We start from the raw sequence: 10,836 nt of genomic DNA on the forward strand, positions 1-10,836 counted from the left end.
CTAAAGACACTCAGACATTGATCACCCAGGTCCCCTCACACTGACACAGTCTCCATGTGGTGTGGTGGCTCCCATGACAGTGACCAGAGTCTCTACAAAGGTTTTGGGCTCCCCTTTGGCTACCAACATAGCCTTGCCATTTCTATTACCTGTTGGTTCACCCTGGGACTGCCATGAGCCTACACAGGTGCTGACAGTGGGCATGTCACATCTTGCTGGTAGACCAACAGATCTGCATCGGAACGCAGGAAGAGCAGGCTGTGGTGAAGTGTGGCGACCAGTGCCGAGCTTCGTGTGCAGCTTTTGTTGTCGTTGTTTGTTTGTTTTACTATTGTAAATGGATGCGTGGCCAACAGAGAACACACCGTGGGGGATGAGAGGAAGTAGGCAGCACGGGAGAAGCCCCATCCTCACCAGCCACAGTCCACTCCCTGGCAAAAGGTCCTACCAAGTGGAATCTTTCCCAGCCTGCTTCAGTTCTCTTGTCCTGCACCTCTTTCCTGGGAAGTGAACCACGGATTCAGAGCTAACCTCTGATTTCACGGGCCTGCCTCAAAACTATTAGGACTCTCAACCCCTTCCCAAGAGTAGACATACCGACACATCACTTAGTGGGGCTTGAAGGCATTGTACCCTGCCTCCCATCTCGCTTCTGTGTCCCCATGGCCTGCCTTCCATCCTCTGAGAACCGCGTCTCTCCCTGCAAAGCCCTGCTGAAGGCTTACGTCTGCACCTGCTTTCTTTCTCTCTCCTCCCCGCCCCCCCTGCTGTGGAACAACTCAACGGGATCCTAGTTTCTCACATTTGGTTCCAGCCTCAGACTGCAGTCTGAAAGCATTATTGAAACCACAGTTGGTTTTGAGAATGTTCATTATTTAAAATATACATTTGCTAAAAACCTATTTAGCTAACGAAGCTGCCTCTTCCTGTGCCCCTTCAACAGGAGGCTTTTAATGACTCCTTTCCCCTCCTGTTTCCTTCTCTTCTGGATGCTGTCTCAGTAGCCAACCACGTCCAGGAATTTACTACTTCCCACCGCTTGTCACTAAAGGGCTGAGTTCTCAGTTCTCACCCTGAAAGGGATGACTGAGGAAACAGGCAGGAGCTGTACTTCAGTGCTCCCCTCACAACTACAAAAGTTACCCAGAGATGGCAAATGTAAAAAGATGGAAACTATGATGTCAAAACTCAAAATGTAGTGTAAGATTTCATATTTTAAATTTTGTGGGTTTTAGCTGTTTGTTTTTGTGACCAAAATTATTCTCTTCAGAATAATTGTTTTACTATAAGATTATTCCTTAGTCTCATGATAACCATAAAATAAAATCTTGTATACAAGCTAAAAACAAAAAGGAAAGGATTTAAATAATATTACTAGAGAAAAAAAATCATCTAAACATAAGAGTAGATGGAAAGGAGAGGAAAAAAGAGGACATACAACAAAGTTAGCAAACAGGAGCTGGTGCAAGTGTGTGTCTTACTCTTGACAGTTAGCGACAGCAGCTGTTTTATCCCATTGGAACACACAGAGCCATGGATGGGTGGGAAAGAAGGCCCAATACGATCCCTGAAAGAAATCCATTTCCTCAATAGTGATGTAGTTCAGTTCCCGAACTCAGGCTGGGAAGTTCACAACCACCTGTAAGTGAAGCTTCAGAGGGAATGATAACTCATCCGGCCTCCTTGACACTGCACTCACAGACACACACACACACACACACACACACACACACACACACACACACACATATCTGCACACCACACAGTCACATGCACATGCAGACACACATTCACTCATACATAGACGCACATCACTCACACAAACATACACAAAAACATACACATAGATACATACACATACGAATATATACACACATAAATTTACAAACACAGATAAAAACTCACAAACATACACACACACATATATAAACACATAATATAAACACAAACATACACACAAAGACACACACACACACACAACCAAACACTCATATCCTTAAAAATAAGACCTTTGTTTTAAAGCCCAGGAAAATGGTTTAATTGCTGAATTCTAGCAAATGTTACAAGAGTAATAACAATTCTTCAGTGGTTCTGAAACATAAGAAAAAGGAATACTTCCCAATCCTTCAAAGAGGTGATACTGTTATGACCCATACAACAAGGGAGCACATAGCAAAAATCATGGACCAGTATCCAGGACAAACATTTATGCTAATTTCTTCACAGAATACTAGCAAATGATATTCAATATTCCATTCTTTCTCCCTATGACTAAATAGGACCTATCCCCAGAATGTCAGTATTCCTTTATGATAAAAAGTCTCAGAAAACTAGCTGGAGATAGTCTATATTCCCATACAGTAAAGGTCCTTGGTGACAGACAGAAAGCATCAGGCATGTGAGCATCCTATAAAAGACATCAGCATGATACCAGGTGTGCAGAGATGAGGAAAAGAAACTATCCCTTCCAAGTTACTTTACTGTGTCTTGAAAGAGGATTTCACACCCAACAACTTCTTCATAGCCTCTGTGACATTCTTATTCCTAAGACTATAGATTAGGGGGTTCAACAGAGGCGTGAGTATTGTGTAAAACACAGACACCACCATGTCCTTCTCAGGGGTGTGGAAGGAGGCAGGGAGCATGTAGGTATAGACAGCAGCGCCATAGAACAGGATGACCACAGTCATGTGGGAGGAGCAGGTGGCCAAGGCCTTCTTCCTGCCCTCTGCCGAGTTCATCCTGAGGACAGTGAGGAGGATGGATGAATAGGAGCTGGAGATGACCATCACAGGGATGAGAAGCATGAGCACACAGCACAGGTACATCAGGGTCTCAGAGAGCCAGGTGTCTGAGCAGGACAGCTTTGTCACAGCGGGGACCTCACAGAAGAAGTGGTGGATCTCCCGGGATCCACAGAAGGGGAAGGTCATGGTGACAGGGGTGAACATGAAGCCATCCAAGGATCCCAGGAACCAACAGGCAGATGTCAGGAGGAGACACACTCTACGGTTCAAGAGGACAGGATAACGGAGTGGGTGACAGATAGCCACATAGCGGTCATAAGACATGGCAGCCAGAAGGAAAAACTCTGAACCTGCAAGTGTCACATAGAGGAACATCTGTATCCCACAGGCAGCAGCTGAGATTGTGTGGCTCCCCAGGACCTGGTCCATGAGCATCTTGGGCACAGTGACAGAAATGTACATCATGTCCATGAGGGACAGCTGGCTGATGAAAAAGTACATGGGAGTGTGGAGGTGTGTGTCAGAGAGTATCAGAAGGATTAGGATGGCGTTCCCTGACAAGGCCATCAGGAAAACCACAAATATGACCACAGCAAGCAGGGCAGGGTGTTTGGCTTGACTGAAGAATCCCACCAGGGTGAAATCTGACAGGCCAGTGTAGTTGCTCATCCAGGGGGTGATGTCCATGGTTTCTCCTAGGCAACCAAGAGGCTTTGGGGTCAGTGTTATGTGACCGTAGAAACAAACGCTCAGTGGTATGTGCCTTAACCTAACTATGCTAACAGAAGAAGTTCCCTGGGCCTGGAGCTCGGAGTATTGCCAAGCACACATAGTTCAACCAATTTTCTGAAAATTTACATTTCACATCTTGGTCAGAAGCATTGGTGATTCGGGGCAAATTTTCCATAGTTTGTGGTTATGAACTTCTCTAATGACAGACAGTATCGTGTCCTAACTAATACAAACTTGAGAAATGCTGCCCATGCTAACACAAATGGAGATTCAGCGACAAAAGTTGTAAAACCAAAGTTATTTGGAAAGATTTGATTTTAAAATATGAAGTAAGCCTTGACGTCTATAGATTAAGGATTCCACTGGAGTCTTAAAGACTGGGGTGTGTGTCACATAGACATTCTATAAGAAATGATATCTTAAGGGGGAAATTTCAAACAAATGAACCTCCTCAGTCCCTAGGATCTGGGCGTCTGTGCGCCTCTAACCCTAAGAGGCTTGGAGCAAGGAGCCCACTCAGTGGCCAAATACTGTCACCAGGTCAGCTATCACTCAAACCCCTCCATCCGCTCTACCTAAAGTAATGCTATCAATGATGGTGGTGGTGATAATGGTGGTGTGGTTGGGGGTGGTGAGCGTAATTATGGTGATGATGATGATGATGATGATGATGATGATGATGAAGTTTATACCTTTGCCTTCTGAGTTGGCCAATGTTAAATAAAGCAAAACAATGAAAGTTCAGCCAGGCGTGGTGGTGCGTACCTTTAATCCCAGCACTCAGAGAGGCAGAGGCAGGCAGATCACTGTGAGTTTGAGGCCAGCCTGGTCTACAAAGTAAGTCTAGGATAGCCAAGGCTACACAGGGAAACCCTGTCTCAAAAAAGAAAAGAAAAGAAAAGAGAAAGAAAAGAGAAAGAAAGAAAGAAAGAAAAGAAAGAAAGAAAGAAAAAGTCCTTTCAACATCTCAAGATGAAAGTGGATGAGCACCACCCAGTGTTAGAGAGTCAAGAGCCTGCTGTCCTGGGGAGCCATCTTAGAGACAGATACTATTATTGTGTTTTTAGCTACATTATTTCTGCTCCCTAGTTTAAATACTCTTTACACATTTAAGAATTTGGTTTTTGAAATAATAAGGAAAACTCTTGAAGTGTAACTTATATAGTCTACTTAAAAAAGAATTTGGATGTGAAATTTTCTATGTGTTTACAACTATGCCTATTTTACATAAATGTATAAAAACTTAACTCATGTGTTTAGATAAACATTCACATGAACTTAGGATGTTACAAATGAATATATAACATATTCCCACATTTATCCGTGATTAGCATGGTCAGCAGAAAACTTTACCTGTGTAAGATCTGGGCTGCTCTGAGTTCGTCCCCTCACAAGTCCCACCGTCTGCTCTAAATCTCTATGATCAGAGGTGACTGTGGTCACCAGGCCAGCCTGGGGCGGTGCTTGCAGCACCATCTGCTCTTTTGGCTGTCACACTCTCCATCTCATGGAATCCGAGAGGCAGAGAAGAAACTGGGCAGCACTGAGACATCTCTGGCAAGGGCTCTGCGCTCCCTATGTTCCACGCTCACAGGTGGAGTCTGAAAACATGTCAAGGAGACCTTACACTTGATGGCGCTTAGCGAGGCTCCTGCCAGTTTGTGCAGGAAAACATAAATATGACAAAGTCAGATGTCTAAAGGGCTTCAAAAATGTAAAAGCGATGGGTACAAAGCAGCTTTCCAAAGCCGAGCTAAAGTCAGCTAAAGCTTATGCTATGTTTCTCCTTAAACTGAATTTTCTCAACTTTCTAACTATAAATTTGTTATATTAAATTTTTTGTTTGTTTTAGTGTGCATATGTGTTTTGCATGCATGTATATATGTGCACTATCTGTGTTCCTATTGCCTAGGGAGGTCAGAAGGGGATGACAGATCCTCTGTAACTAGAGTTACAGATGGCTGTGAGCTGCCACGTAGGTGCTGGGACGTGAACCTGGGTCCTCTGCAAAAGCAGCAAGTGCGGCTAAGAGCCTAGCCGTCCCCTCTAACCCCTCCCTTCAACATTTTACTTTCTGAAATATTAAATGTTCAGTTGTGGTAGCTCTCACCAAACCATTAGGAAATATCCCCTCTTCCTGAGAAGGGTTAAGCTCTGGTTACAGGGCAGGGGAAGAACAGCTGGCTTCAGGAACATTTACACCACTGTGAATGTTCCTACTCCTGACACTCAAAACCCCGTGCCTTCTGTGAGGCTCAGGAAGCTGAGAGAGCTGTAGGGCTCCTGATGCCTTCATTAAAATGCTGCAGATTCTGGAGGCATTTTGCAGAAGATAGATGGACACACACACACACACACACACACACACACACACACACACACACACACACACGATAAGTAGACATATAGAGACAGACAGACAGAGAAACCAGAAACTTCTACTTTAGATTTTTTTTTCTACCAATGTTTCTATGGCAGATGGAAAGTAATATATGTTCAATATTTCAATGTCCCCCAAACCCTGCAAACACACAAGACAGTTTGTTAAATAGCTGGCGACACATTAGATCAAAGACCAAGGTAGTAGCCACCAAATATGTAAATTGAACACTGCGGAGTGAACGGGGGTCATGGGCAACAACTGCTCAAGGGCACAAGTGCTGGTCTCTGTTAAATTCAAGTTTGTGACGTCAAGACACCCAGGGCATCAGGAGGACTAGGAGCGTGGTCTCTGAGGCACACACAGGGGGTTGCAGCCTATTCGACCCTGTCCCCAACTCCCCAGTTAGCATCTCACGTGGACAGCCAGAGGTGGCTTCACACTCAGGGTTACTAACAGCACTGGCAGAGTTACCCCAGACCACTGGAGCCACCAGCACCCAAGTCAGTCCCGAAGCCTTCCTACAGCACATCTCCCCAGGAGCATAAGTCACTTACCTTACTTTCCTCATTTAGAAAAAAAAAATCAGATTTCAGGGTGTGTGCCTAACATGAAACCAACAACTGACAAAGGGCATACATTTCACCCTTTGGGGGAACACAGAGCATGCTCCTGCCTCAGTTCTCTTGGAAACCCCACTTTCCCCTGTAGTCTACAGTTCAGTCTAGACAATGTTCTGCCCCTTCTGTCACAGAAAACATGAGATGAGAATGTAACTGTTAGTGTCATTGTGACCCTCTGTAAGCGTCTAGTCCCAAGACAGCTGGTGAATGCCACAAGGCCAGTTAAGAAGGCAGTGTACATGCCAACTGTTGCTATGTGGCTGGGAGTAAGACGTGCTAAATCTATTGCATTAAATAAATAGTAAAACTAATAAAAGATTCTAAAAGCAGATGTTCAGTCAGAAGCAGTGATGCCTGCAAAGTGTCTCCCCGTGAGCTCCAACTCACCCCAGGTACTGCTGGCCGCCTTGGCCAAGTGGGCCAAGGGACAGTGGCTGGTTAAGGGCACGAAGAATGGGAGAGAAGTGATGTCATCCCTGGCCGGACTCTGCTCATTAAGGCTGGTGTGGCGGGATTTTGTGAATAGTACTCCTCTGAGACTTTGATGATGTGATTAATAGGGACAAAAAAAGTGACAGGCATCTCAGTTACACAGCTGTGGTTTTATCTTTGTCTTTGTCTTTTTTTTTTTTCCTTAAAGATTTGTAAGAATGGATCTGTAGCCCAAATTAACAATGATCTGAAATATCAACAAAGTCAATAAAAAACACATAAATCAGTTAATGACTGGCTATAGACTTGGTCACTTGTCAAAGTTGGTTCGTATTCCCCCCCCCCCCTCTCTCTCTCTCTCTCTCTCTCTCTCTCTCTCTCTCTCTTTCTCTCTCTCTCTCTCTCTCTCTCATTCTCTCTCTAGATATAGATATAAATATAGATATAGATATAGATATAAACTTCCAGTAGTATTCACAGTATGGCCTCTGAAGCTTGGAGTTTGGCTGCTCTGTTGTGGGCACCAATTTTTACCAATGTGCAACAGACTGACCCTGAGGCCCCTTCCCTCATGTGCGATCTTACCCTCCCCCCAGCCCATCAGCCCTGAACTCTGCTGTCAGTCACAAGCTATTCTTTACAGCTGCCTTCAGTTTAAATGTTTGTTTCATTTTAAACAGTGACATGCAAATAACATGACACTCTGCAAGTCCAAATTACTTCCGTGAAAATGTGGATATTTATATTACAATCACCTGAACAAAATCCAAAGTCTTAAGACACCATACACTTTGGCCACAAGAGATGGATAAACCAAGTGGTACTCACCAGGAGTCTTGCTCCCTGCTAACTACCATTCATTGCATCATGAGGGACTGTGTTGGGTCGGCTTCGGATGCAGATAAAGCAGGAGCATCTAAAATGCAACTTCCGGTACTATGAAAGCTAGCCAGCAGGGAGAAACTAACATTAATAACTGTCATGACTAACAGGATTTCTCCATGTCTTGTGATCAATGTCTGTGGTTTCTTCGGCAATAGGGTCTTACCATCAAATTCTATAGGACAGCCAAGATCATTGGCAATAGGCCGTGTTGTCTGGGGATTCTGCAGGACACCCCTGGCAAACGTCTCAAGAAAAGATGCCCCACACATAGAACTGGGCTATTGGCAGTGCACGGCTTCTGGGAGCTATGTCCCCTGAGTAAGTGCACCCACCCATATGAATTCGTATAGAGGAATAGCAGGTACCTATACGGTTTTCCCAAGCATCCTCAGTGTTAGCTGTTTCCTTCTCTGCCTCACTCTCATCCTCTTCACACTTCAGACTCCTTCCTTACTCTTTTGTCCTTTGTGCCACTATGCTCTACGGTCGTCCACTGTCCCTTAAGAGCTTTCTCTCCCTTGTCACCAATCAGCACTTCCTGGTTTCCTATATTCGGCCAGTTCCCCAAGTTGAGCACACAAATCGTAAGATTCAACACCAAGATCCACAGATGAGTGAGGTCCTGTGATGTTTATTGAAAGCCAGATTCATAAGCGTGGGAGAGAGGTGTCCACATTGAGAGCCACAGTAACTCGTATCATAATCGAGTGACGTTAACGTGCACCCATGTGAAAGTCCGTGAGAAAAGTGTGCTCATGGGCTCCCTAATGTGTGTGTAGTCGTCGCCTAGAACCCATTAGCGATGTGAGAGTACCCATTATTTCATTTAAGTTTAGCTAAATAAAAAGTGAAGCACCACTCCTTTTAAGTAGAGCGCACAGAGGACCAGGTGCCTGAGGGGTGGGTCTGTCCAGTGAGTGGTGTCGTCTCCCCAGCTCCGTCCTGGTCACTGGGTGCTGCTTGTGAGATGAGTCTACTAAACAGTGCACAGATCTCTCAGTGGCACATGCTCCTTAGGGCGAGGGGGCTTCACGTGTCTGAGATGAGTTTTGCCACATTTTATTTGATTCACTTTCCGTGTAATCATTATAGGGAATGTAGCTCTGAGATTTTAAAAACCCAAGTTTGATCCTTAACCCACAGAGGTTCAGACTCAGTTCGTGCCTCAGGTTAAAACAAAACAAAACAAAACAAAAAAACCCTTACACTGTTTGATTTCCCTTTATGAGCAATGGTTTATGATCATCTAGGGAAGTGATCCCAGAGACTCTGGTCCTCCTGGATAAAGGACATTGTTATGTGACCCAGAAGTGTGACAGTTTCGAGAGGGGTTATGGTGGCTCTAACCATGGGGGCTGGGAGCCAGAACTGCTGGTCCTTGTGCTTTTCCAGCAAGCTCGTCACCTGGAGCCATCTTCTCAGTCCCATTTTGAGCTGTTTTCAGAAACCTCAAACTGATTTCCATGGCGGGCTACCCTAGTTTTCACTCCTTCCAGCAGTGTCTGAGGGCCCCACTTTGTCTAGACCCTAGGCAGCATTTGTCGTTACGTGCTTTCTTGATGGCTGTCATTATGACTCGGGGCAGGTGTAACATGGCCCCAGAACTTAATCCCCCAAATCAGCATAACTGACCCCATGATGGAAGTACCATTGAGGCCACGGAGCACAGCACCACCTGCCAAAATGAAAACAAATACCTAATCCATCACAGTCTACAATTCTGGGGAGGTCTCTAACCTTTCTTTTGGTTTCTATACCCTTCTGGCTAGCTGTTCTTATTAACTGAACTATGTCAACCAAGAACAGGGCTTTAGGTTTGGGTCTGATTTCAACCCCCCCTGCTTGTCACTATCCAGTTCTCAGCACGAGCTGTTGGTGGAATCGTCTTTTCTCCATCGTGTGGTGGCCAGGGCTGTGTGGGTTGATGCCTAGGTCTTCTGTTCCACATCACTGACCTCTACGTCTCCTTTTGTGCCCACACCATGTGGCTTCTGTTCCTGTGGTTCTTAATTTGAGGTCAGGAACGTTGATGTCTTTGTCACTGTTCTTTTCCTCTGGTTTCTTGTGGCTATCTTATTTTGTTTGATTGGTTGGATCATCGTTTTGTTTTGTTTTGTTTTGTTCTGTTTCTATGAGAAATGATATTGGTACAAGGAAATAATGATTTAACTCCTGTGATCTTGGAGTTTGTCTTCAGCCTTGTCCTCCACACCTGATAGACTTTCTCCTGCTGGGTCTAGTTGACTCCTGATGTCTTATGCTATTTTATTAATAGAGGTTTTGTAAACATTCCATCTGTGGATTTTTTTTTTCTAAATCATCTCAATTTTCCTATTGACTTTCTCATGTTACTGTGTTCTTCTAAGGGGAAACTGAAGCAAACAAGACTAGAAATGATTGTTCAGTAACATATAAATAAAACTAGATAATATAAGAAGGCAATAAAATATAAAAGCTTTTTCATCCCTAATATTAATTGCCATTTGTTATTATATAATTCATTCATCATCCACATTTCATTCCATTCTTTTATTCTTCTCCCACAAAATACTTATCAGAAAATACATCTCATGTATATCATATAATTTCCCCTTCCTTACCTGACTCCCAGTCTCCTCCCAACCTCCTCTCTCCCTCAAATTCATACCCCCTCCATTTTCCTTCAGAAAAGAACAGACTGGCATCCAAAGGATATCAAGCCAACACCACATAACAAGTTGCACTAAGACTAGGTACAAATCCTTGTATCAGGGCTGGGTGAGGCAATCAAGAAAGAGGAAAAGGGTTCCAAGAGCATGCAAAAGACACTCAACTCTTAACAAAGGAGCCAAAACCATATAATGGAAAAAATACAGCATCTTCAACAAATGATGCTGGTTTAACTGTATGCCTATAGGTTGAAAAATGAAATAGATCCATACTTAACACCCTGCACAAAATTCAAGTCCAATTGTATTAAAGACCTCAACACAACACCAGGTACACTAAGTCTATTAGAAGAGAGAGTGGGGCAGAGCCTTGAATTCATTAGCACAGG

At 44.2% G+C, this 10,836-nt stretch overlaps 1 protein-coding gene across 1 annotated transcript; it reads right to left on the reverse strand.

Moving 5' to 3' along the window:
- Positions 1 to 2,477: 2,477 nt before the first annotated feature.
- Positions 2,478 to 3,434, reverse strand: LOC311586068 (olfactory receptor 2T29-like; the record flags this gene model as incomplete). The annotated part of the gene is made up of 1 exon (XM_084761880.1): positions 2,478 to 3,434. One exon carries the CDS (start codon positions 3,432 to 3,434, stop codon positions 2,478 to 2,480), a length of 957 nt encoding a protein of 318 aa, XP_084618006.1.
- Positions 3,435 to 10,836: the final 7,402 nt, after the last annotated feature.

The sequence above is a fragment of the Acomys minous genome (genome assembly GCF_964271855.1).
Source record: "Acomys minous genome assembly, chromosome: 16".
Lineage (NCBI taxonomy): Eukaryota > Metazoa > Chordata > Mammalia > Rodentia > Muridae > Acomys > Acomys minous.